The 27,884-nt window shown below is 47.0% G+C and overlaps 1 protein-coding gene across 1 annotated transcript in view; it reads left to right on the forward strand.

Moving 5' to 3' along the window:
• Positions 1-2,157: 2,157 nt before the first annotated feature.
• The window catches only part of sema3aa (sema domain, immunoglobulin domain (Ig), short basic domain, secreted, (semaphorin) 3Aa), a 32,087-nt gene continuing 6,360 nt past the window's right edge, over positions 2,158-27,884 (forward strand). Inside the window, exons 1-11 of the mRNA XM_053415048.1 lie at positions 2,158-2,972; positions 16,024-16,184; positions 17,952-18,014; positions 21,271-21,390; positions 22,237-22,327; positions 22,430-22,549; positions 24,382-24,524; positions 24,616-24,730; positions 24,822-24,891; positions 27,247-27,391; positions 27,503-27,722. Coding sequence (XP_053271023.1) covers positions 2,867-2,972; positions 16,024-16,184; positions 17,952-18,014; positions 21,271-21,390; positions 22,237-22,327; positions 22,430-22,549; positions 24,382-24,524; positions 24,616-24,730; positions 24,822-24,891; positions 27,247-27,391; positions 27,503-27,722 — 1,354 coding nt within the window. The 5' untranslated portion in view covers positions 2,158-2,866. The remainder of the gene's footprint in view (positions 2,973-16,023; positions 16,185-17,951; positions 18,015-21,270; positions 21,391-22,236; positions 22,328-22,429; positions 22,550-24,381; positions 24,525-24,615; positions 24,731-24,821; positions 24,892-27,246; positions 27,392-27,502; positions 27,723-27,884) is intronic.

Raw genomic sequence — 27,884 nt, forward strand, 5'->3', positions numbered from 1 at the left:
AAGCATTTCAGTTTGGGGGCAAAACTGAAAGCAACACTCCCTCATTACACGGGGAGAACTACGCTAAGTACAGTGGATCAAAGCTCAAACAAGAAAATTGCTCTGTAAACTGCGATTGATATTTATAAGAGACTATTATACGGATTGTAGTTTTATCGTTTGCTTTCATTTTTCTCTTCCAGATAACTTTGGCCATCCACGGGGTTCAGCAGGGGTCTTTGTACATTTCTCAGCAATGACACTGTGTTCCCAGCAGCTAACCCCATGCAACTTTATTTTTACCAATCGGGAGATTAAGACCCAAGTCGTAATAAAGTGTAATTAGCCCCACATGCTTTTACTTTGTCTTGTGCTTTATCCAGAAATTAATTAAGACACCAAAAAGACGTTACGCTGCAAGAAATGCCAGATAGGTTTTTACGACGCGGCAACAAAACGAAAGCACCGCTAGGAATGCTGGGACTGTGGTTGTCGTTGTGTGTCTGTGTGTGTGTGTGTGTGGGGGGGGGGGGGGGGGTACCCTTATATAATACAGCACAGGAACTCATCACATTCGTCGCAGCGTCACTTCTCCCTGTGTTTTTCTTTTCTAATGCGTTAAGGTGTGTGAGTTGACACGTCGGCACTCCTGTTTATCAAAGGTTTTATCACCTCGCCATTGCTATGTCGCCCCCCCCCCCCCCCATCACACACACATACACACACATCCCCGAGAGGAAGCATGAGGTGCCCACTCAAACACTCACCCACATGCACAAACACCTGCAGGGGGCCAGCAGGGGTTGAGAGGAGTGTGTATGTGTGTGTGTGTGTCTGTCTGTGTGTGTGTCTATGTGTGTGTGTCTGTGTGTGTGTTGACCCGCCTCGCTGATGTGAATGACTTTACCAGAGACAGGATCCGTCTCAGACTACACAGGTTAACTAACAGCATGTGTCTGCCTCACACGGGAAGGCTCCATGCGGATTTGTCTAAAAACACCACGTTTTAAATCAATACTCTCTGTGGGAACATTCTGACCTGCAATCTATGAACACTACCACTCAGAGCTCCCTGCACGAAAACATAAATAAATATTCGGAAACAAAGAAAAAATTTTTTTTTACCAATAAAGACACTTTTTTAAAGTCATCATGCGTGTAATCGAATTTTGTTGGAGTCTGTACATGATATGGCCATTATAGAAATTAGACACTGTTGTTCTGTCTGGTCTGGGTTTGATTTATTTCTCTCAACATTTCCCAGGACCACGACTGTTTTCCCTCAGCCCTGGCAGTTCAATTCCAATGTTTAACACAAGGATCCTGAAAGTTTAAAGAGCGGAAGTGTTGACTGCCTCGCGCCGGCACTGATATAACTATTAATAAGGGAAAAGGGTCGATTTCTGGATAATATCTCGAGGTAAATAAGCAGGGACGTCGTGCTGATACAGCTGCAACATATAAAGTGTCTGTTACATGATGAAATAGACGTTTCATAGGCCTCCTCCAAAGTTCTGTCCCTGCCTGTCAAAAAAACTGAGGACAATTAAAAAGCTAACCAGGCGTTTGTTCAGGAGCTGTCTCTTAAAATCAAATTCATTCAGGGAGTTTTAACATCTACAGAAAACAGAGAACACTCTATGAAAAGAGCCAGAAGCTCCAGAACAGCCAGGACCATGTGGGGAGATGTTCCTGTTAGTGCGTAATCTTTCTTACAAACAAACACACAAACAACAATCACTAATCATTAACAAGACACAAAAACAGTGGTCAAGTTTAGAGTGTAAACAACCAAAGAAAAATTAGAGTTTTGGGGAACAAAAGTAAACTCAAGTCAAGTCAAGTCTGTTAAATTACAGCATCATAGATCAGAAATTCACCTCAATTAGTCACGTCACACATCGGTGGAAAAGTGGAGGAAGCCACAAAAAGAGAGACAAACCAACGACAGGTCAAAAAATCACAGTGTCACATCTTAGAGGAGATGCAAACCGGCCTTAGCAGAAGAAGAGAAATAGACATAACGGTAGAGGACTTGATTAAAGGTTGATTTTTTTTTTTTGTAAAAGATACAAGAATCTACAGGAAAGAAAGATTTGATGACTATCAAAAAAGGAAAGAGTGACGAGAGAAGAGATGAGAGTATAAAAACCCAACCATCCGCTGTGCTTCATATCTACTACTGGCTTCATCGCTGCTCTCAAGTCGCCCCCTCCTCTATCTATCTCTCTTTCTCACCAGCACTCCCATTCTCTCTCTCTCTCTCTCTCTCTCTCTCAGCTGCTCACCCTCCCCTCCCCTCTCTTCCTGTGGATGGTGTAGCTCTCTCTCTCTCTCTCTGGCAGTCTAGTGGAGCCGCACACAAGGATTAGAGGGTTTGCTGTGAGTGTCTGCTCTGAGGAGAAGAAGCCAGAAGGACAGAGATAAAATAAATTCTCTCTAGAACAACAAAGAAAGGAAGGAAGGAAGGAAGGACAGCTTCACTGTTGTGGATAAGTGATCTGATTTACCTCCACTCTGCCTATCACCTCATTCCAGCCTGAAGCCTTCACCTGGGGGAGGACAGATAAACCAAGGGGGACTATATATCTCGGACCTCCACTCGCACAGGGGAGCCATGTGAGCGGCACCCCTCCACCCACTTCACACCACAGAAGTCCCCCCCACATTGAGCCCTCCGAGCTGGGGAGCCCATCCAGGATTTTTTCCCCCCCTCTCCTCCTCTTCTCCTTCCCACCTCCACCTCCCCTGGAACCTTCCTCTGTCAGAGGGACTCTCCAGGACTCGGCGGACCCCCCTCCTCCCAGCAGGAGCCACTCATCTCGGGGGAACTCGGGGTGCGAGTGCCCCCCTGGTCCTGGAGGCCGTCCGGCAGCACTCCAGCACCATGGATTACCTGTTTGGGATTGTAGTGCTGCTGTGCGGGGCGGTGCAGCCGGGGAGAGGAGTTGAGCCCAAGCACAACGTACCCAGGCTAAAGCTGTCATACAAGGGTAAGCCCCCCCTCTCCGCTCCCCCCCCCCCCCACCCCCCGACTCCAGGATACACATTCTGCCTTTTAACACAAACTACCCTGCTTGCTCTATTCCTCTCGCCCGTGGCTTCTCTTTCATGCTTTTCTTTTCATCCATTCTTCTCATGTTGAGTATCCCTTTATTTTTTTCCTCCTCTATTTCTGTGAGTCTATTTCTGCCACTGTGTGTTGTCTCACTCTTTTCTCCCTCTTGGTCAGCGCACAGCATCCAGCTCAACCTCCTGCACATTCCCTTCCTCACATTAACTCACTCCTTCCTCTGCCTGTCCCTCAAAAAAACGGACTATTCTCCCTCTGCAAAAATGGTTTCGATTGGTTCCATATGCAGAGGAAGGGCTCTGGCCTGGAGCTAAATGTATATATTGGCCCCTGAACCAATTTTCCCCTCGTGCTGTCCCCTTGTGCTGGTACTGTACAGCCCCTGTTAAGTGCTCTGAAAAGGCATTGGAGCCTCTGTTTTAATGGCTTCTGTCCCAAAAAACTCGAGCTTGGGTCGTGACACGGAGCCTTTCTTTAAGGGGCCCGTGCATGCAGGTTTTTCCCAACTTCTCATTACCGCACTGTAAATGGATCCAACAGTTGTAGAGTTTTTTTTTTTTCTTCTTTTAAATGGAAAAAATACTCACGCATGTTGATTTAACGCGCAGGCAATAAATCATCTATCTGCAGCCGAATGCATCGGGCGGAGAAGGAGAAGGAGAGGGAGAGTTTAATGTGTCTTTTTCTACCATGTGCACGTGTGCGTCTTTTTTTTGACGTACACAGCAAACATGTTATTCCCTCTCCTTCTGTGTTATTTTGAGGGGAGACTGCGGAGCGCCGGCTCTTCCTCTCCTCCGCCTCCCTCTCTCCTTCTCTCTCCATCGCGTCTCTCTTCTCTCTCACACCCTACACTAAATCAGGCTCTTTGTAATAGCAGACTTTTCATCTCGGCTAGAAATAACTGTCAACATTTTTGGCATATTTTTGGACGTTTCCTTTTTATATTTTTTTTGATGTCAGTGAAGGGAGGCTATTGTGGTTCTTTGTCCTGAAACATGACCAAAAGTATAGAGCAGGGAGTGTGGTCTCCTGATTCTTTATTTTAGTCCCGTTCACCCCCATAAAGCATCGCCCTGTGAGAATTTATGAACGGGCCGATTTGACATAATTCTGCAGCCGAGGACACGAGCGCGTCCCCTCGTGTGCGTTGACCCCCCACCCGATGGTTTCGGTTCCTCCGATAATTCCAGTCCACGTCGAGGGGAAAATCAAATTCGGGTGAATGACGACGTTTGTCACTCTAATTCATTTTCTATCTTTAGCAGAGACGCTCGGTGTAACTTATGTTTAGAGGCCTGCTGTATGACATGCTTTATTCTCTACACGGAGCGCAAGTTGTAATTTGGGGATAGTATATTTTCCTTTATCACCCTTGTCAACTTCCAAATGGTCTGTGTCCCAGATCTAAAGGATAAAAGCTTGTGCCTTAACACTGAACACACTTTTCTGGCTTTGATGTCCTCACAGTGATGGGATTTAAAAAAAACTAAAAGGGCGATGACATGTATTCACCATGCGAGCGTAATGAATCTGGAAAGAATCACGGCTGAACTTACCTGCACTCACGTCATATATCCCCGGGGCTCCATCATGTCAGCTCACACACAAACCCGAGCCTGATGGGAAAATGTCATCCCTTCTTTGCACGGCCATCTGTTTAAAGAATGTGAAATAGCGCTCCCCTCCTGCGCGCCCCCGTTTTTTTTTTGGGGATCCTCTCTCCGCTATTCGGTCTGACAAGTGAGCATGTTGCCGACAACGGTTACAAGACAAGAGATATGTCATCAAAGTGTGTATTGACTGACTGGGCCGGCTGATGGATGAGCCGCATCGAACCACAGCCCCTGCAGCCTGTGGTAATAGATGGACAATGATTTTTTTTACGAGAAGTGCATCTTAGCTTTGCTGTTTATGCATATATGTGTGTTTGTGTGTGTGTGTTTGTGTGTGTTTGTGTGTGTGTGTGTGTGTGTGTGTGTGTGTGTGTGTGTGTGTGTGTGTGTGTGTGTGTGTGTGTGCGTGTGTGTGAATGTTCTTGCCACATCTTGGTGTGAGGACTCAACACCCTCTCTTGTGATTTCCTCCTCTTAGACTGTAAGTGGTGTCTCGTTGTGTGAATTTGTGTGTGTTTTAGCTAGAGACACACAAAAAAAAAAGAAAGGAGAGAAAGAGGAAAGTGTCAGGTCTGCTGTGCGCTCATATAATTAGACACCTGGTTTTGCACTTGTGCCCGAGCACAAAATGCATGAGCTCACAAAATGGTATCTTTTATTGTGCCCGTTGAATCGGTGTTTCTACAATTATGTGTGATTGCAAACTGCTGTTGGCTTGCACTAGTGTGTGTATGTGTGCGTGTGTGCAAAGGCATGAGGGTGTATCGTGTGCCGCCGTCTTTGTGTGCCACTTCTCGTGTCTCGGCCCCACAGGTGTTTGATGGCTCCCTTGATGCCTGTCAGGGGACGCCTCTCAGTCAACGCCCACACCGGGGCGGATGGAGAGGGAGGAAGAGGAGGACGGTGGAAGTGATGGCGGAGGGGAGGGGGGGGGGATTTGCTTTTTAATGAAGGAAAAGCTGGCAGTCGTACAGTAGGCGACGCAGAGGGAAGGGGAGGCTGGTCGTTAAGTGAAGTGTCACTCATCCCCTCTCCGCCCGCGAAGCCGGCGCAGTAATTAAGTCAAATAAACAATGAGGAGGAATCCTCCCGGGAGGGACGGTCAAACCAGCGCCGAGCACAAGAGTGGGCCCCGGCCCCCCGACTGGGACGATCACAGGCGGAAAGAGAGAGAGAGCGAGGCCCAGGACGAGCAGGGCCCCGGGATTCAAGTCCATGAAATACACACCGGAGAGCGTGCGAGCCTTGTCCCCGTGAAAATCCTTCTGAAATGAGCGCCGATGATACGCCTCCGGGGACAGATTCAGTCAGACAAAAGTGACTGATTCGCCCCCCCCCCCCCGGAAGAAGGACGGGGCAAATGACTGCAGAGTGAGCACGAGGACGTCTGAGAAATGGAGGCAGGTAGATAAAATGACCTCCCTGGGGGACAGCTGGTGCAGCAAGTGCGGAGTAAATGATTTCCCAGTTGGGTCAGTTAGACATTCGGGCAGAAAGGATTCTGACTTGACGTGGACAGAAGAATGATCACAAGAGTTAATTATTTTCTCCTTCTTCTTCTTCCTAACGCCAGAGTCGCTCTAACCTCCCTCGCCTTCGCACGAGAGAGTCGAGGCGAAGTCTTGCCCCAAGTTAAAATCCTCTGTGAACGTTTTGCAGATGGTGACATGTGCGACAAGAAGTGAGTGAACGTCACCTTGAACATCCTGCAGAGCTTCATTGTCAAAATCAAAACCAAGATCTTAGATTTGACGGCTTTAAAACATAACAAATAACACCACAGAACAATGACACACTACCATTGGATCAATGCATACCTGAGCACATACCTCCCACAGCCATCCGGAGGAACGCTGACCCCTGAAGGTCATTTAGTGCACGTGCAGCACCCAGAGATACCAAACACAATACAGCGGCAGATCATGCTAAACAAATCTTGACCCCATTGTGATCCCAGAGAAAAAAAAAACGCCAGGGAGCGGCACTTTAAAAGAACCCCGAAAGGCCTCGTCAGACAACCTGATAATTACCCTCGGCTCTCTGGGTAATTACGGCGCCTATACGCTGCATGACCTCTTCAAGCCGTCGCAGGCTGCCCCCCCCCCCCCCCGTGCCGGCACGCTGGGTGGAACCGGGCGAGGACGACGGAGCACTACTGAGAAAAACGCGGGGGAAAACTGGAATTGGCTCGCAACCCTTCAAAATAGACACTCGGCGTGGAACCGCGACTCGGCGCAGTCTGGACTCGCTCCCTCGAATAAGCGCGGCTGTGAGAGCGTGTCCATGTGTGTGTGTGTGTGTGTGTGTGTGTGTGTGTGTTTGTGTGTGGGCGTGCCTGCAAGCCTGCCTGCCAGTGGGGGGGAAATACTAATGTCTGTGTATATGTGTGTTTGTGGGTGTTTGCATGTGTGCCGGGTTTATCAGCGTGTTTTGTCTATTCATTATTTTATATGTGATTGAGCAGCATCGCTCTCTCTTTCACTCTCTCTCTCTCTCTCTCTCTCATTCGCTCTCTCTCCATCTCTCTCTCTCTCTCTGCCTCTCCGTCATATCTGTCCATTCTGTGGGCTGAGGCTGAGAGAGCGGATGCAGATAATTATAAGGTGTTCACCCAACGCGCCAACTTTGGAGATGTCTGCCTCCCTCTCTCCCTCTCTCCCTCTCTCCCTCTCTCCCTCTCTCCCTCTCACCCTTTTCGTCCTTCCTCTCCTGCGGCTCAATCGTTCTTTCTCCCCCACCGCAGACCCTAAGTACAATCATCAAGTAGGCTGTGTGTGTGTGTGTGTGTGTGTGTGTGTTTGATTGCAGCTCAGTTGATACACATCCCTCTTTTCAACTATCTTCGGACACACACACACACACACACACACACACACACACACACTTACACACTGAGCTGCCCTCATCTTCGCCCCCACATTCCAATACTATAAACCAATGTTTCGCAGTGGCTTGCGTTCCAACTCTGCCCGCATGCTACATCCCAAACACACTGCATATCCTCGCACTGACTCACATGCACCTGACCGCAGTGTTTGCCGGATACCCCCCCCCCCTGTCCACAACTTGAGAGACGCCTTGATGAGTTGTGTATCCGCGCTGACGCTCGTTGCCCCACAGATAATTGTGCAATGACACAACCGACGCTTGCAAAACAAAAAGCCATTCATCACGTCCCCGGAGAAAACCTGTCACTTGTTTTTGTTGCACTTTCACACTTGCACACTAAAGCGAGTGTTATCGTGGCGTGGTATCCTATAATGCATGAGTTAAACCAACACAGGAATGCAGGAGGAGTGATTTAAGTGTGTTGTCATTCCCCCCCATGTGGGAAACTGGCAGGTAGAACTTCAGAGTTCACCGGCCTCTCCTTTACATGTGTCTTTGTTTTACTCTCTTCACCGGCGTGTGTTATGAAATGTTCCCCAGCGGCTGTAAAACATTCTCTCGCAAAAAGAGCCATGTTATTACTCGTCTACTTGCTTTACAGAATTCAATTCAAGCAAAAAGGATCATCCCCCTAAAAAATAAAAAACCTGGATGTGCACTCGCAGGCCACATTCGGAGATGGCGCTGTGTGTGTGTTTGCGCAAAGATTTACGTACGTTGGTTGTGCATTTTTTTTTGGTCCGTGTGTGTACATAAGCGGTGTATGGACATGCACACAGGGGGGGGGGGGGGGGGGGTCGAGAAAAATATCCAGTGTCTTTGCATCTGTGTTTGGGAGATGGGGTTTGGGTTACAGCGCGGTGCAGACTGCTGAAGCCCGGGGTATGAATGGGTCCCGCCACCTGCTGAGTCTCGTCAGTCAGACGGATAGAGAGAGAGAGAGAGAGAGAGAGAGAGAGAGAGAGAGAGAGAGAGAGAGAGAGAGAGAGAGAGACGGCCGCGACGTTCAATCCGAACAGAGTCGAGTTACAAATGAGGGGGACATCTCCGCAGAAAGACGGAGGGACGACAGACAAAGAACTGAAAGGGACAGACAAACAGAAAAGACGATCGGATCCAGAGGGAGGAATGATGGACGCAGATTTATTTTATAGTTATCAAAGACACTCCTAGTGGGTTTTAATCCGAGTCGAGCCACTCTAATTGTTTCCGACGTCACTTCTTAAGGTCAACTTTAAATGCCAGGCCCCTTAAAATCCCGGTGATTTAAAAGTCAGGCAGTTTCTTTTCTTCCTTTCTCATGGACTTGTTATTCCCCCCGTCATAAATAACACCAGCAGCTCCGGATATAATGAGGACGTTTTTTTTTTGAAAACCCTCTCATTTCATATTTCACGTCGCCACATTAGGAAAAATGAGAAATCCCTGACGTTATGAAATTGTGGCACATGGGGGTTTTATTGATTGTTATTTTTCCAGTGTTGAAAAAAAACTGAAACCCCCCCCGTCGTTTTGTTCAACAATCGCTCCGACTGGCATGCATCTGTGCACACGGCGATCCATGTTCCGGTGTCTCTGTCGTCGCCACTGTCACAGTTTTGCCGGGGACACATCCAGCTCTGCGGCCCTGCCTCATTAATTTCTAATAAAATGGCAGAGCTGACATTCGGCTGCACCGCTCGGCTGACAGGCTGCACTAACAGGCGGTGGCTCCAGACATGACCACGCTAACCACAGCCTGGTTCCTCTTCACGTCCATCCATCAAACCGCCTCACGATAGCACAGGCCGCCTCCCGCTCGCTGCACAGCTTCGCCGACGAGTGATTTCCCTGATTTGCACACACACACACACACACACACATACACACAAACACACACACTCACAGAGGAGTTTGAACCGGTGGCTGTGCTCGCATGCAAAAGAAGCGAGTGTATGTGTGTCTGTTTGTTTTCCTAAAAAATTTATGTAAACCAGAGCAGCCTGGTTGTGCTGTGAGCACTTAGCGGTGTGTGAGCGGGCTCTCTGCGGTGCACATGGCCCGGGCCTCGAGCCGTCTGTGGTGGTAAACCGCTCTCTGCGGTCCAGCCGTCCAATGACGGGAGGAGACACACACTAATGAAATGGTTCCATCTTGGACCACTTTTCTTGTGTGTCTGCTTTTTTTTTTTTTTATATTTGATTCGTTCTCTCATGTTTCTGTCTCACTTTACTGTCATTATCCCGACTTTCGAGTTCCTTGTCTTTATTATTCTCTTTGGCTTTCTCTGCTTTTCGTCTCCCGTCAGCTCCTCTTGTAAAAACTTTGCTCTTGTTTTCTGCATCTCTCTCTCCCTCTCTCTCTTTCTCTCTCTCTTTCTCTCTGTCTCTCTCTTTCTCTGTGTCTCTCTCTCCCACGGGGGAAGAGCAGGAATGCTGTGCGGTGACGAGGAAGTCTAGCATTTGGGTTGAGAGAGATGAATGGTGCTGGGTGGTGAAATTCAACACATACTTAGGGCGACTCTTATAGATTCTGCGCGGTTTTGGGATGCGGCCACTTTTACCTTGTTAGTCCCTCTGATGCGTTCGGTATCCGACGGTTGAACTTGCTCTGAGTCGATGTCACGGGGACAGAGTTTGGTGTCAAAACGTCCCGTAGGACACGATACTGGCTGTGAGTTACGGCTGTGAGTCACTTTTGGTTGCAAAATAGAAGAGTTTTGAGTTGAACTGTGTTTTTGCCGAATGGGAAACAAACACTTACCTCAGCCAAGGAGGGGATGTTTTCAACTGTGTCTGTTTTTTGGTTCGGTTTGTTTATTTGTGACCAGGATTACACAAGAGCTTGGTGGAAGGAGGGGACATGAGCCAAGAAAGAACCGGTGCATGTTGGTGCAGATCCGGACGAGGGGCGGATGCATTGTCCCCAATCTCCCAGGGAATGAAAGTGGTTCAGCTTGATTGAATTTAAGGGGAATGTTGAGTCTCTCCTGAGTGCCATTCTAGTTCTTCCTGCGGTAGCTAACATCTTCAACGACATATTTAGCGTGGTTACAATCTCGCAACCCCTAACCCATCGGAAATCATCTAACGACAAATTATTTGGGGCTTCCGGTGAAGACGGTAAATATTCGGGCAAACACTCCCATCTTCAGTTTACCAGTCACTGTTTATAGTCCAACAATTTTCTTTCATCACACAAGTCGATGTTTCTTTGCACATAACACAAACTGTGATACTACTTTCAGTTTTGTTTTTAGCTCCTTGTGACATTTTGGCTCATCTCTATTAACAGCTACCTGCATTTGTAAGCAGATTTATTAAAAAGCCGATTCATTCCGTTCCATGTCTTCTCGTTCTCTTGCTCTCCTTGTCCCTTACCCACAGATTCTGCACATTCACATGCAGAGATATGTGCGGCCGTGTTCACACTCACTCCTGTTCTTTGGGATTTTAAATCGCACACAAAAGAACCTTATTTTAATCGTTACCGTTCACGGTGTGTGAGGAAGCCAGTCCGTCACTCGGCTCCACCTGAACGACAAATCCAACGACCCGGGTTGTATTATACAGAGGATCGCCATGGAAACCAACCCACACCTGCTCCTGTGCTTAGACAGCGCGGGAGAGAGAAGAGGGAGGGGGGGGGGGGGGACTTTTGAGGCCCGTGTGGATGATATCCTTGAGCTCGGGATAATATTTGAGCACTTTGTTAAGCAAAGCTCTCAGCAAATTTCCGAGGGGCGGCAGCCAGGGATTTTTTTTTCCTCCTCTCCCCCCGACACCTGTGTTTTGTGGCCAAGGCCATCAGGAGAGCAGCAGAACGTGCACACACACACACACACACACACACACACCGCACCACACACGGAGAAAAAAGGAAAGCTTTCAGGAGGCATAGGCTGACGTGCCAAGCCAAACCACCGGAGATATTACAGCACAATGTGTCTGAAGCTCGGCCTCGTATTTGAAAGATAAACGTGTAATTCTCCACGCCAGCTTCCCCCTTTTTTTTCGAGACGCTATTTTCTCTTCAAACTTTTCCCTGCCTGTCCACGGAGTCGTTCTTCAGTAACACACCTGTTTGGATCTGAGTCTCCCACCTTCCGCCAGCTGCGGGGAGGAAAGAAAAAGAACAATGTCCACGAGCAGGAACTGAACAACGTGTCATTCAAACTCCTTTTTCTCTTTCTACATATCGAAAAACAACTCTGGCCCTCGTTGAGCTTTCCCGGCGTGTACGAACAAGAGAAACACTTAGAAATGTTGCATGATTTTAATGGAACCATCTGTTGAATCTCAGTCAAGTGTTTTTCTCCGTCAGGCTTTTGTGTTTCATGTCACTCAAACACACTCACACACACACACACACACACACACACAGCTGCACACATACACAGATAAACATAATTTAATGCCCTGTCGCCTTTCTTTCATTCGCTCTCATTATTCGGCTATTGCGTGGCATGTAGGCGTCTAACACGCCCGCCTGTTTGGAGGATGGGGGAGTGAAGAGCACTCCACAGACAATTGCACTTGAATTATGAATATATATTTTTTTGGTTTCCTGGGGATTTTTAAGACAAGAGCCAGGTTTATTTTCCATAATGGAGGATGATGATTTATTTGAATGAATCTTTTTTTATTTGCCAGTTCCAAGGGCCATACAGTGTGTGTGTGGGTTGGTGTCTTGGTGTGTGTGTGTGTGTGTCTGTATTGTGTAGACTGTATAGATTGTATAGAAATGTGTAGACAATCATACTTCGGGATGCTTCTTTCAATCATCATGTTAAGAGTTGTATGAAAACTGGGTCAACACTGATTGCGCAAAATCGTGTATGTACTCAGGTGTGTCTGTACATTTGCATTTGTGTGTGTGTGTGTGTGTGTGTGTGGGTGTGTGTGTTTGCATAGGCCACCGTTCCTGTAGGTTTAATATGTGTAAGACAGGACGTGTGAGTGACAGAGTGCAGACAGAGGATGTGTGTAACAAGAGAAAGTGGGATGGAGGTGGGCAGCGGAGACCGAGCTGAATTAAGTGTGTGTAGGGGCTGGAATACACACACACACACACACACACACACACACACACACACACACACACACACACACACACACACACACACACACACATACACAAGCATATATGTGTGTTTAAATGTCTCTGTGTTCCAGTGGCTAGTGTAAGCAGACTGTGGGTGGCGAGGGAGGCGTGTGCTACAAATGTCCATGTGTGCGTTTGCACGTGTGTGTGTGTGTGTGTGTGTGTGTATTGGGGGGTCCGGGGCTATAGTGTGTGTGTTAGAGATGGAAGCTGCTGAGTGCGCTCACTGTTCAACTAGTTCATGCTGCATAAGCAGAAATACTCAACATCCTCCCAGACTACAACTTAGTCTGGGAAGAAAAGAGAGAGTGTGTGTGTGTTAGTGTGTGTGGTGTATGTGTGTGTGTGTGTAGTGTGTGTGTTTAGAGAATTGATGTGTCGTAAACATTTAGGTCACAATAATATGTGCACGTCAGTTTAAGGGTGTGTTCGGTGTTTGCATTTTTAAAGTAGAGCACAGTGAGTTCATGCAGAACCTGTTTTGTGTTTGTGACAGTGCGTGCATGCATGTGTTTGCATGTTCTATATGTTCACTATGTGTGTGTGTGTGTGTGTGTGTGCGTGCTTGTCCTTTTCCTGGTTACTATATTTTGTATGAGCTGTGCTGTGCGCTCCCCGTGCTGCTGTGCTCCTGCTTCCAAACGAGCGTGTCTGTGTTTAGGTTGGAGGTCCTTAGGTGCTCACGCCCCAGTTCCTCCAATTCTCCAAACCACAGAAGATCCCAGCTTGGATAAAGCCTCTTTGTGTGTGTGTGTGTGTGTGTGTGTGTGTGTGTGTGTGTGTGTGTGTGTGTGTGTGTGTGTGTGTGTGTGTGTGTGTGCGGAGGCAACCTTGTCTTTGTCGGAGATCACCACGTGTTGAAATATGCGTGAGTGTTTTTCTGCTTTTTGGCCCATCTGGGGGGAAAACCTTTTTCACGACGATCCCCGGACGCTGCCATTTTGGATCGCACTCCTGGCTCCTGGACTCGGCTCCAGAGTCTCACTCTCAGTTGATATGGGTCGTCACATGTTGAGCCAACATGGCAGTAAAGACAGAGGAGCTGGGAAGAATCCCTCTGAAATGGAAACAGGGATCAGATCCTGTTCATTTGCTGTTGGCTGTTCGGCCTCCTTGCCTCCATATCTGCCTTTGTTTTCCATTTTCCCCTTTTTCTGACCTGTCAAACGTTTAAAACTATTTATTTTTCCGTTTCATTGCAATTTAGTTTTTTTTTCTAACTTGACTTTCTACCAAAGCCTTTTTTTTTCCATTACTTCATAGCTGCAGCTTTAAAAATAAAAACTCACATTTGCTGACATCCTGCTTTCTGATGTCTGATTGGTGAACTGAGGAAAAAGTGGACGTTCTGATTGGCTGCCGACATTTCTCTGAGGACACCTCTTAACTTCAGTATTTGATTTCTTGTCATCTGAGCACTGCAGCACTTTCTCCTTTGTGGCACAGTAAGTGTGTGTGCGTGAATGTGAATGCCAGGATGCTGGTTTGCATGGAATGGCCAGTGCAGAAAAAAGGATACCTACACACATTGAACCCCCCCCCCCCACACACACACACACACACACACTCAATCCATCTGTGGTACTGTACAAATCCTCACACGCATTCACAGACTCCCATTCATGCCCACTCCCACCCACTTGATTTCCAAAGCCTCCAACTTTGCCTCGAACCGAAACCCGAGTGACGCAGATGAGCTGCGACCGTCTTTATGAGGTGACGGCCACGCCCTCTCGCTGGTCCTCCTCCACCCCACACGTACTGGTTCCACAGGAATGGCTGACAAACCTCCCCCCCCCCCCCCCCCCTCCGATCAGTCCCTTCTTTTATGTAGACACAGATGTCCAAGGTCTTACGCGCTGTGAGTGGGCGCAGATGGCTCCTATAGCAGCCCGTCAATCACGGCCCTGTGGGGAGAGCGGGGAGATCGCAATCCGCTGGACTGCACGCTCCTCTGTGTGTGTGTGGGTGGGTGTGTGTGCACGTGTGTGTATGTTTGTGTGGTCTCTACATTGTGTGCCATGCATGTGTCCAAACTGTGTTGACACTGATGATGATGGACGATGTCGTACGATAGACCGAGGCTGATGTATCGGAGGACTTTACCTGCGGGGGAAATCCAGAGCACATGTTTTGTGTCCAGTAGAACAACCGGGGGCACATGTTTAATGGATTGATTCAATTTCTTTTTTTATTGAACTGCAAATCAAATATTGCTCCTGCTATGATAATTATTTCATTTTGGATCAGCCTGCACTGTAACTGGCCCCCTGCCAGTTGACATACCGCCTATCTTCGCCGTGCAAGATGCTATTTAATTTACTGATATTGATTTATTTCCTGTATTTGCTCAACATGGGCTCACCCAATGGTAATATCCAGTTATAAGATGAAAATGCACCTAATAAAGTGTATTTACATCCAGTCATGTGCTGAAGATAACAATAAAAATGATAATTTAATAAAAAAAATCATTCAATTTAATTTGATTGCCTACTGTACAAAATGAAATTCTTCAATCGTCTTTTTTCTGGCTACCCTATACATTGAATATCTTGTGCTGCAGCGCGTGAAACCCCAGGATTACACATTGTGTTGCATTAACAGGATGTGTAATCCTGGGTTAACTTGCTCTCAGGAAGCGAGTGTTGTTCTTTGTTAATGTAACACTAACGCTCGGTAAAGCCCGCTCTTCTGAGTTGATGAAACTCCTCTTCTGGGATTTAACGTTATAACTGACTTGACAGCGCTCTGGCTCGACTTTTGCCCACAGGTGAAGTCTTATAATGCATTTTCCAGGACTTTGTAGCCCCCTCTTTAATTTGAATTTACACAATAACCCATCTACAGTCGCACACACGCACACAGGGTCTCCCCTCGCCCTGACTCCCTTTATGAATTATTCAACCAATCACACGGCTGAACAGGCCTGAACCGTGTCCCTGGCTGGGACGTGCCGTGTTTACTTTAAATGTCTCACGCTATACCTGACTGACGTGTGTCCGTGTGTGAGTTTGTGCAAGTGTGTGTGAAAAAGGCAATTACAGAAGCATGAGAAAAGGTCACATTTCATACCACAGGGCGCCATGATCGGAGAGGAGCGGATTTTTCCTTTGAATCAAAGACAGATTTAGTTATTCGGCAAATACATAATTGATTTTTAGATTTGATTTTTATTCAAAAAGATTTAAACCCTCTGAAACAAGAGACATACAGTCAAGAGGAATTAGGATTTAATACTATATTTTACCTTAAAGGGCAATTTCTCCACAGCTCGATTTATGTGTTATGTGTTTTTTTCCCCGACATCTCTATCTGTTCATTTTATCAATCCTTCTCCTTACATCCATCTTTCAACAACTCTCTCCTTTCTTTCTGTTTCAGAGATGCTAGAGACCAGCAACCTCATCACCTACAACGGCTTGTCCAACAGCTCGAGCTACGACACGTTCCTATTGGACGAGGAGCGGGGGCGACTGCTGGTCGGAGCCGAGGACCACATCTTCTCCTTCGACCTCGTCAACATCAACAGGGACCACAAGCAGGTAGGAGACTCTGGTTACACTTTTCCCCTTCTCCTCCCTCCTCTCTTCTCCTCTCCTCTCCCTCTGGAGTCCATTACTCCATCTCTTCCTTCCCCCCCCTCCCCTCAGCCCCTCCCCCCTGTCTGACTCGGTCCAGACAGGGGCCGTCCGTAATTCCATTACTCCACCTGGACTAGGTTAACGGTCTTTTTATCTGATTCGAGCAGCTATCACTGACACACAGAACTGACAGACTTTGCCTGCAGGCTGCAGAGAGCTGAGCAGGGGAATTAAAGTGCTGAAAAATACATAGTCAATGCAGAGAGGCAGAGTGTGTCTCTGCATTCTTTTTGCCCTCGGCTCGGATGCGTGTTTTTTTTTTTCCCTCTTTTGTTCTGATCGTTGCATCATTAGGAGATAAAGGCCAAAAAGCAGTGATTAAGCAAATCTAATGTAATTACCCCGAAATTTGCAACGCAGCTTCCCAGGAGAAGAAAAACTCAGCTGATCTACAGAGGAGTTAAAGTTTCAGGGCAGAATGAGGAATTGTGTGTTTATGTGTGTGTACATACACGCATGTGCATACTGTTCCATTGACTTCTCACATCTGTGCGGCTTCCAACTAAAAAAGGGACCTCGATCCCATCCACGTTTTTAGTATACAGCCATTCCCTGACTCATTCATGCACACTCATATGCTCCATGTGTTTATAACTCCTGTGACCACAGAGCCTTTATTTGACAGATCAAAGCGCAGGAAGTGCCATTCAGGGTGTTTTCAAATCCACTTTTGCTGATTTAGTGGCAGAAAAAATAGTTGCAGTGCCATTCGCGTGGTTCAAAAGAGATTTACTTGATCTCTTCACTCAGTATGGATTTATTTTATACTTGCTGATTTGCCAGGAACTACACAAGAACAGATCTGGTCCTGCACAAAGTCAAAGTTTGCAAGTGCAGTGTACGTGTTTTGTGCACCTGCTTTTGTGATGCATATTACAATGGGTCTTCGAAATAAAGAAATTCTGCGACATTGACTTCAGGTTCCTCAAGATAGTGATGCGCCAAGAATGTGTTAGACCACACCTCAGTTTAAGGCCAACACGCAGCTTCAAGTACATTTCCTATTGTAACAATGGGGGAGTAGGACGGGCTGTAGCTCACTAAGACAATTGCGTCAAGCTTGGCGCCACTTTGCCGTTGGGTGTAAGATAAGCCCCTATGGGTCATAGATGGATTCACCCTAAGGAAAGAACAACGGTCAAAATGAGTCCAATCATTTCCAAATGAAAATATTAGAAGCCTGTTTTCTTTTCATATTTGAAGTGAAAAGTGCAACCATATGCTCGCGATCTGAACTGTAGAAAAGAGTTTAACTTTTTAAATCCCATAATTTGATCCAGAACCCATATTTAAGCCATATAAAACGTCTATATCGACGAGGCAAGTGAAACACGAAGGGTAGAGTTTCCTGCATATTACATGTTTGACTCATGGTACATTTTTAACTCTGTTTGTCTCTCACTGTTGTTTTCCTGTCACACAGACTCTGCTTCTTCTCCACTTTGATGCAGTCTGTCATTATATTGCTGAAAAGCCTTTGAATATTTATCAAATGTACATGAAACATTGACCTTAAAATAAAGAAGTGAGTAAAACATGACAAATTAAAAAGTCATTCTCCGGGAATTCAAACGAACCGGTTTCCTTCTGATTCACTGCTTCGACTCACTGAGCTCCTCTCCACCTCCATCAGAGTGTGACTTTGTCTTCTTCTCGTTTTTTGCACAGATTGCATGGCCTGCCACCCCCTCCAAGAGGGATGAATGCAAGTGGGCAGGGAAAGACTATGTGGTAAGTCCACACTCACGATGGCATCATGATTTCGGCGCTTCCATTGAATTTCTCAGGGAATTTGAGTTTTGGCAACGGCACACAATAGAAGTACCCGTCTGGATCCACCAGCCGTAGAATTACCATAGCACTGTAGGGAGGTAGTAAATGAGCTCGGATAAAAAGTGATGGTAGCCATGTCTCATGTCACCTCTAGCACACTGTACTCTCTGTGGACCATCCCCCACAGAGCTGAACACACACTGGAGCACAGATGTTCGATCACACTGAAGTGTACGCAGAGTCTCACTGGCACCAGGACAATGACGCAATACCCCAGAGGTTATACGCCTCTGTGATGTACAGTGTAATGATGGAAGGAAATATATATACATGTATGTGGGAGCGCATTGTTTGAGCTCTCTTTATCCGGCACAGTTTATTAGCTCACATGTGCAATTCAGCGCAAATGTGCTGAACACATACTATGTGCCACCAGCTTTGTTTGTGTGCAGGACGGGTGTTAGTGTGTGTTATCTCTGTGTCGCTGTTTGGAAAGGCCCGCTCCGTGTAGTATCTGATCTCAATTTCACGGCTGGTTGAGTCTCGAGTGCAGCGGCTGCAGGTTTTTAAGGATTACCCAGAATTACACTGTGCTTTTTCAAATCACAGAGGTTCCACCGGGGGTCCGGGCTCACCAGCGGCTTTTTCGGTTCCACACACACACAGACACAGACAACACAAACACTGAGTCGAGGCCACACGAGGAACACTACACCTCCGCTGCCTCGCACGGTGGAAAAATTGTGTGTGCTGGCTGCACAAAAATCACACAAAACCCAGTGATGAGGTATTTGCGTGCTGTGAAAATGTTTACCCTTGAAAATGAGGCGGTGAGAGCAGAGAGGGAGTGCAGCACGGGAGGCCTTGATTGGGACATTACTGAAGCATTCAGAGCTCCCAAATTGATGCATTTGTCCAAACCACACTTTACAGCCGCAGAACAAATGTAACAGCTGCCCCCTCCTCTCCAAAATGCCTGATGGCTGCATCATCCTCCTTGGCAGGATGAGTCTGTAACTTGGCCCAGGTTGTTGCGTTCCGGTGAACAAAGCGTTCGGATACTGAAGTGTGGCTTCACAGTTTTTTCGCAGACTTGCCTGATGTCATTTCCGATTATTCGTCCAGCTATTACAGACACCGAAGGGAAATTAGCAGTTATCCCTGCATTTCCACCGAGTTTTTTCCATATTCAATTAGAGAGACCTCAGCATAATCTCCAAAAATTCACTCAACTCATCCAAATGTCTACGAACCACACGCAAATCTGTCCGCCCGTTTCTCCCATGGAAAGTCACCGTGAGAGAGCCCAAAAGAGAGAGTCATTAACTTGATCCAATAATGACTCATTTATCCTCTGCGGCTGTTGTGTTTTTCTTTTTTTACATAATGACATGGTTTGTGATCGGGGGGGAAGCCATTTCTCACCTGAGGCCAAGATCGAGCCGCCGCGTTTGAGTGACTTGAATAAGTAACGTCTGTCAGTGTTTAGGTGCAGCACACCTCCCACATAGCTAATGAGTCCAACTTATTGAGAGCCGTGTAAAATCCTAAACAGACCTGACATCCGAAGGTGAGGGGTGGCTGGGTTCGGGGGGGGGGGGGGGGGGGGGGGGGGTTATAGGAGCTTGTGTGAAATGCATATTATAAGGGCGTGAGAATGATGTGTGGTGGGGGGGGGGGTCCCGCTGTTAAACAGTAGGGAAAACAGAGGGTAGAGTCGTTAGGTTGACGCAGTCTTCTAGACACATGGAGGGGGCTGAGGTTAGCAACAAGACACCATGCAAGTTTTCAGCCCAGGCAGAAACTGCTAACACGCTAAAACACTGCGTATTACATGTATGTCCAACGTCCCTGTGTCGACATTTTGATGAGATTAGGCTTATTCACTTTTACACAATACACAATATGATGAGAATATTGTGAGCAGTTTTCTGTCTGTGCAGTAAATATGAAGCTAACACCAGTAGTCACTTAGCTTAGCCCAAAGGCTGGAAAAATAGAAAAAATGCTAACCTAGCCTAGCTCTAAAAGAGCGACTTTCTAAATATCCACCTGATGGATTGTTCTTTCGTCGCCCACATTTGAAGAAGCCGTGGAAAAGAGATCGGTCTTCAAATGCAGCCTCCACAGGACGCAGACCCTGAACTGGGACACAGCTGTTCAGTGGTTTCCATTTTCACGTCTCACTCTCTAAAGTGCATTTCCCAAAATGTCGATTTTGAACATGTTACTGCGGAGATAAAGACAGCAGTCTCAAAAACACAATTGTTTCTACCTCTTTGAATAATAGCAGGAAATTCAGCTTTTTCGGAAAAGATCAATTTTGTATTGCACTGGAAAATGTGCGACTGCAACCCTGGAGCCTCGTATCCAATTATGTCTCATGAGGGACATCATCAAATCTTCTAAAACGTCTGTACTGCTCAGAGGCCGGAGGAGATACAGTTGTTGAAGGGGAGGAAAGAAGTATTTGGCAGTCAGCACTCAAGCACAAGTACTTGTTTGTCGGGTAGATATTCAATATGTATTTATAATTGGGCAAACCGCGACCTAATCTCTTAAACACATGTGCCCAAATCAAGTCCTCAAGGCGGCTAATAAGCCTCCTACACCAACCAATCTCCTTGATTAGCGCTCTAATAAACAGTCTCACACCACTGGGATTGTCAGCATGTGCCGCAGAGCCAACCCAAATACCCACGGTAAATTGAAACACATGGATCATTAAAGATGTGAGGGGGGATTTGCTGATTCGACTTACAGTTGGGATTTCCTCAAATGAGACTCGGTTTCATACAGTTGTTCTTTTTTATTTTTTTCCTTTTCCAAAAACCAAGTGGAAAGTCCCTGCTTTGAATTCCAACAAAGCTTTTCTCTATTCACCGTTGTTTCTCTGCTTTCTATTTGTCTCCGGTTTCAGTCGAATCACATCTTTTTTTATTTTTATGATAGGTGTCCGCTTTATTTTCATAAGGGGTAAAACCCTATTTAAACTTTATGATATGAAGGAGTGAATTGGCAGCGCGGGGGCTACCGCTCACACAGGTCCCTTTTGTAGAATTCCCAAAAGTTCCATGTGCTTTGCGAGGCAGGTATTGCGCACATAAGTAAATCTCTTTACCATCTTTTACCGCATAAATGTATCCACAAGTTGGGTTTGTATATCTTTATTATATGTTGATTTATACGTATATTGTTTTTGTATTTTTTGCAGAAAGAGTGCTCTAACTACATTCGGGTCCTCCAACCGTACAACCAGACCCACATGTACATCTGCGGCACAGGAGCCTTCCACCCCATCTGTGCTTATCTGGAAATGGGCAAGAGGGCAGAGGTAACACATTGTTGTGCATCGATGTCAGCTCACACCCAAAGTTGTGCGGTTTTAAGTTGTTATATATATGCAAAAAGGTAAATTAGATTTCAACTCATTAGGAAGTCATGAAACGTGACACCAGTGCTATTGCAAAGTAATGGGAGGGAAAGTCCAATACTGTTTCCCCTTAAACAATTGAGTGTGATCACACACACACACACACACGCAATCTTTTCTGTCGAGCGCAGCAGTGTCCGTTCCCTTCATTGATTATCTCCCCATCGATGTTTTCCTTTGTGTGAAGATGTGGAAAAAAGTTATCACTACACGGTTCGACTCCAGCCGTCGGAAATTAAAACAACCTCTCCCCCCCGCATTAAAGTTTAATCAGTCATCCTGATAGAGGTCTCCAAGTGAATCAGTGTAGCAGGGTGGGTTCTGTTTGCCGGACAATGGGGAGGGGATGGAGTGTTTGCACCATGCAGATTGTCCCCGCATGTGTTCTCTTGTGGTTTAACACGTGTAATCCTAGTAATTGAATTACTGAAAAGCAAATGATTCGGACCTCTCGTAACTGTTGTTTAAAGTGATTTAAATACTCTTGAGGTGATTTGTGCCCTTTCTTCTCAATTCCCCTCTATTCCCCCTTTGTGTTAGTTAGACCACTGCAGACTCAGCTGTCCTCTGTAATCAAATAAATGAACTCAACAGAGTTTGTAGCTGAAATCGTGGCGCAGCTCATTCCGAGAGCCGTGAGGTCGAAGCAGAATATGTTGTAATTTGAAACGCAGGCTATATATGTACCTTTAGGCCTAGTTTAGCTTTCTCTGGCCTTGTCTTGAACTCTGACCCGTTCCACCACAGGACAACATCTTTCGACTGGCGCCTCATTTTGAGAACGGCCGCGGGAAAAGCCCCTACGACCCCAGAATGCTCTCCGCCTCGCTCCTGATCGGTGAGTTGGATCCCTCCCTCCTCGATTAGTTCCAGGAGACACGCATTAGCCTTCGGGGCCGATCATTTGTTTCCTATAACTTTAACTTTTTCTCGCTGGCAGACGGGGAGCTGTACTCTGGCACGTCCGCTGATTTCATGGGAAGGGACTTTGCCATTTTCCGTACGCTGGGAGATCATCATCCAATCAGGACGGAGCAGCACGATTCAAGATGGCTGAATGGTAAAATTACGAAATGGATTTTTTATAACGGAAGGAATCAATTTTCCTGTTTTTCATCGATACAGCTGTTTGTGTTCTCCTAGACTTACAGGGTTTCCTGTGGTGTTGTTTAATGACACAGCTGTTAACTGGAACCGGATATCCTACATACACCACAAAATATTAAATACAGTGGAAATAAGTTCCTGTCATTGGCCAGTTTCTTAGAAAGAAAAAAAAAACCTCTGTTCATTTCCAACGGATTTTAAAGCATCAAATTCTCCCACAGGCCTAAAGCCTCCAGTCACTTCCATTCATGCGCAGACATCAGATATCAGAGCCCATTCACAAAGTCACTGGGATCGTCTGTGCCAGTGCGATTAGCGCGGCGGTGAGAGTTATTGACCGCTCGGCTCGTCCGGCCATCAGTCGGCACCGCGGCGGACTCAGAGAGCCACAAAAGGCCAGTTTGAACCTTTTCCCCTCAAGCTGTGCCATCCCCCTTATTCCCCCCCCCCCCAGTTCTTTCCCACAGAACTAATCCGCTCTCAGCTGTTTTCCTGTAGTGGAGTCGAATTCCTCTCAGTCCCGTCCCTCCCCCCCCCCCCCCCCCACCACCACACAAACACTGGCCTCTGTGGTGCAGACTACTGTGACATATTAATAAAGAGCCATTTGAATAGGAAGTCATCGCCGCCGCTTTAATCCCGATCGATCTTTCACCTTGTTCAAACTAACTCGCTTGGGGGGTGGGGGGGGGTCGCATCCATTCGGGCAAAACCCAACTCCCGTCTCCACAAAAGCGGGATTGTAATTGTGCGGATTAGCGGGATGGGGATATTCAGTCGAGCCTTTATCAACAAGGTTACATGGTGCTCGCATGGAGAAGAAAGAAACTGGGGAATGAATGCTTAATGGCAGCTGATTCTGAAAAGGGATTTAGGGCTAGATGGCAGGTTTGGCTTTGCTCGCTCTGATTCATGTATTGTATTAACGCGTCTCTTCACCTTCTCATGCCCCCTCACTCACACGGAGGTTGGATTAAATCTCTCAATGAAGTGGCCTTGTGTTGGGAATCAAACGCAATGAATTGTGTTACCACGGCATGTTTTTGTACGTGAGCATGTTGGGCTTGTTAATGTGTGGATTTTAAAGGGGTACATTCTCACAATAAAGGTATGAAGCATGTGTGGGGCGCCCATGATTCATGCCAGAGGTCTCGCACCCGCACAGCGCTTATAAATCTGCTTCCCACTTTGGCCGCAATCTCCTTTTTCACAGCTACTCTATATCCTGAACGGCCACGGAGGCGTAACATGGCACTGCTTGTTTCTCTCCGGCTAACCCCGGAGCTTTTAGACACAGGCTCGATTTACGCGTGACGCCGCCTCAGTGACTGCGGCCCGCTTTCCCTCGGCCCTCGTGCCCCTCGGAGTCGAAGTCGTATCTCAGCCCTTAAGGCCCCCGGCCGGCCCCGTTTAGCCTTTGATTTCCTCTTCGTGCTTAAAGTTCAGATCAATTTATTCATGTGTTACCCGGGACAATCAGGGCCATGTGTGTTTGCGAGGATGTGGTCTGGAGACGGGGGTTATGTGGGATTTGGACTTGGAGCGCTCACTTGGGGTAAAGTCAGATATTATAACACCGGGGTGTAAAGTAAATGGCTGTTATTACTGAGCCGTGACAGGAGGGAATCATGGGGGGATTGGTTTCTGAGGTGTAAAATAGGGGTCATCGGGACAGAGGTTGGGATCGTAAAATTACATTTGTGCATGAAGCAATGTACGATTTGGCTCCGTTGTGCACTGCGGACAAAGCTATTCTGGTTTATTCATATTCCCTTTTGCCTCTAGACCCCAGATTCGTCAACGTTCACTTGATCCCGGAGAGCGACAACCCAGAAGACGACAAGATCTTCCTGTTCTTCAAGGAGAACGCCATGGACGGGGAGCACACCGGGAAGGCCACCATCGCCAGGATAGGACAACTGTGTAAGGTAACAACACACACACAGCAAGATCCTATCCAAGATCGCTGCCTGTTACAGAAACGTTTGCGCGAGTGCTTACAGAAACATGTTGTTACAGAACGATATGGGAGGACACAGGAGTCTGGTGAACAAGTGGACCACTTTCCTCAAGGCCCGGCTCATGTGCTCAGTCCCCGGGGTAAACGGCATCGATACGCACTTCGACGAACTGCGTAAGCTTGTCTTCTTTATTCGTGGGCGGAGAAAAGGATTCCTTTTTCAAAAAGCTTCCCGCTTCACCCACTCTTTGTTTTCTGTTTCCAGAGGACGTGTTTCTCATGAGTTCTAAGGACCCGAAGAATCCAGTCATCTACGCCGTATTCACCACGTCCAGGTACAACCCCCCAGTCCAGATCCTTTCACAACAACCTTCGTTATCATGTGCGAGGGATCGAATCCTCCGTTAGACACTGATGCTGCTAGTGTCATATTTGTTTTGTTGATTTGTTGCTAGGAGACTGGAAGGAGCTGATATGTATTCAATGTGCAAACAGTCCTGGGCGAGTTATTTCCTCTGTGTTTGAAAAGGACACACACACACACACACACACAAAGACACAAGCACACACACGCTTCATATTTCCTTTCAAAGATTCTTCCTTTCACATCTTTCATCCAATCCCTTTATCTGCCATTTCCTAACCGCTTTAAATGACGCATGAAAATGCGAGCGGCCAAGTGTGCCCCTGCCGAATTCCCAGACAGTACCCCCCCACCCCCCCCACTCCCCCTTCCCATAATCCACTTACAGGTGTCTTACGGTTGCTTTCCCCCCAAACCCTTGAGATTGCTTTTAGCCGATTTCCCAATCCCTCGCTACCTGTCTCCTTTTTTCTTTCTCCATCCATCGAAAACCTTGGCAGGGGCTCGTAGGGAAATCAGATTATGGGTGGGGGGGGGGAGCGAGAGAAACACGATAGTCCCTCAGCGGGAAGGCGCGTCTCTCCCCTGGCCGCCGCCCCAGCTCTGAATGGGGTTTTCAGAGGTGCCGGGTGTGGCGCTATTGAAGCGTGCGGAGGGGGCGACGGCGCGGGCCCGGCCAGATAAGTGAGTTGAAATGGCACAGATGGCGGCACTTATCATGATGATGATGAATTTGCATATGGGAAGGAGGAGGCGATATTGTGTCCAGTGGTGTCTCTCCGAAGCGCTTTGAGCGGAGGACAAGCGCCATCAATCACCGCTCATAATGAAAACCGGTGGCTGGATGAATAGACTGGTGGCGGCGGGCAAACGTGTACTGACAGTCGCCTTGCATCAGCGGGCCCGTCTGGAATGTGTTCTGACCGAAAAGGTTGGGCGGGCATACACCTACACATGAGAGCTCGCCCCGACTCACACACACACACACACACTCGCTTTAAAATTCAATTACAGGGCATTGAGGAATTAGAGGAGTTTAATTGGTTTTCTAAGTGGCCGGTTTTCAGAGATGAATAGAGCAGAGATTCAGAGGGACCAGCTTTTAATATCACTGCTTAATGAGGCACAAAGAAGCTGCCACTGACAGATCAATGTTGGATTGTGTCCCCTCCCTACTCGTGTGTGTGTGTGTGTGTTTGTGGGATGGATCGACTTTGTGTGCCTCTCTCTCTGAAGCTGTGTGTATCTGCACATACACATGTTCGCCCTTCTTCTTAAGCACGGACATATGAGTGTCTGTTTTTGCCCCCGGAGTTAATTGAATTTCTCTGTAATTAACGTTTTCAAATGCTAATCCATTCATCTTCCGTGCTTTGGTGAGTAGTGTGTTTGTTTGTGTGTGTGTGTCTGTATGTGAGTGTGTGTGTGTCAGCCACATCCTTAATTAGTCTGAGACGACTTCCCATTGCAGTCAGTGAGACAAAGGATGTCCCCAAATCTTAGCCAAGCATTTGTTTCCCGCAAACGCAACAGATTTGCCAACAAAATTGAAATCCGTCTTCTAAAAAGTGTCCCTGAGAATGATGATGAGATTATTTTTGAAGATCTATTATCTAGCTAATCTGTAAAATCATGGAACAGATCTCCTCATACGTGGTCAGAGGTTAATGTGCCTACAATGCTCAGCGCAAAGAGAGAGAGATCACGATCCTAACTTCATCTCTGCATGAATATTTCAATAATTCTTGTGAAATATAAATCTTGGATTGTTCACATGGAATTTATATGAGTCACGGCTCAAATCGCTGTCTTCTGGACGACCCGGGACGGAGCAGAAATTTAAATGAAACCCACATAATTTCCCCTCTTTTGCATGATTGATTGACCTTGTCTACGTCCGACTTGTGTCTGGCTAGCGAGATCGAAATCCACCCATCTGGCTAACGGGCAAAAAAAAAATACGCTCGCAAAAAAACATTGGAGGGAGATTTCAAATATGCTCCGAACAAGGTCTCCCAATTTTTTTGGTGGAGTGCCCACATTCCTGTCTGCTCTCAAGATGCTGGAAACAATCACAGAGGATTTCCAATCTGTCATTCCCGTACTTAGGTAATGACAACCTTGCTCCCTCTCCGTCTTTGTGTGATGAAGGGTCATTTTGTTGTCTTTCTTCGGGATTTCACAAGCTCTTAATCCCTGTCTTGTCACCAATCACATATCAATCCCCTTTGGTCCCGTTGTCATCTGTCTTCGTACCACCGCCCTCCCGTTCCCTCCCTCTCTTCAACTTATTCTCTTCTCCTTTTCTCTCTGTTTTCCTTTGCAGTAACATCTTTAAAGGCTCCGCGGTGTGTATGTACAACATGGCGGATATAAGGAGGGTGTTCCTGGGCCCCTATGCCCACAGAGATGGGCCCACCTACCAGTGGGTGCCCTTCCAAGGGAGGGTGCCCTACCCCCGTCCTGGAACTGTGAGTTTCCACATGAGCCATCCAAAAACCCAGTAGATTCACAATCAGAGTACATTTCCATCCTCGGAAACCAAACACAGAGCTTCACATTCTTCTTGCCGTCTTTCTCAGTGTCCCAGTAAAACTTTCGGAGGTTTCGACTCCACCAAAGACCTTCCCGATGACGTCATCACCTTCGCCCGGGGCCACCCAGCCATGTTCAACCCGGTGCACCCGATAGGGGGGCGTCCCATCATGGTGAGGACAGATGTGGACTACCAGTTCTCCCAGCTGGTTGTAGACAGAGTGGAGGCAGAGGACGGACAGTACGACGTCATGTTTATCGGCACAGGTACACATCTTTGACTTTTAAATTACTGAAAGCAGTCACAGTTACATGGTATTTAAAGTTGATTATTAGCAGCAGCTACAGATTGTGACGTTCATATTGAATTGCATCATTAGCAAGCAGCTACACACAGATGTTGTCAGAATAGGCATTAATAAACCCACA

This window comes from Pleuronectes platessa, chromosome 22 (genome assembly GCF_947347685.1).
Source record: "Pleuronectes platessa chromosome 22, fPlePla1.1, whole genome shotgun sequence".
Taxonomy (NCBI): domain Eukaryota; kingdom Metazoa; phylum Chordata; class Actinopteri; order Pleuronectiformes; family Pleuronectidae; genus Pleuronectes; species Pleuronectes platessa.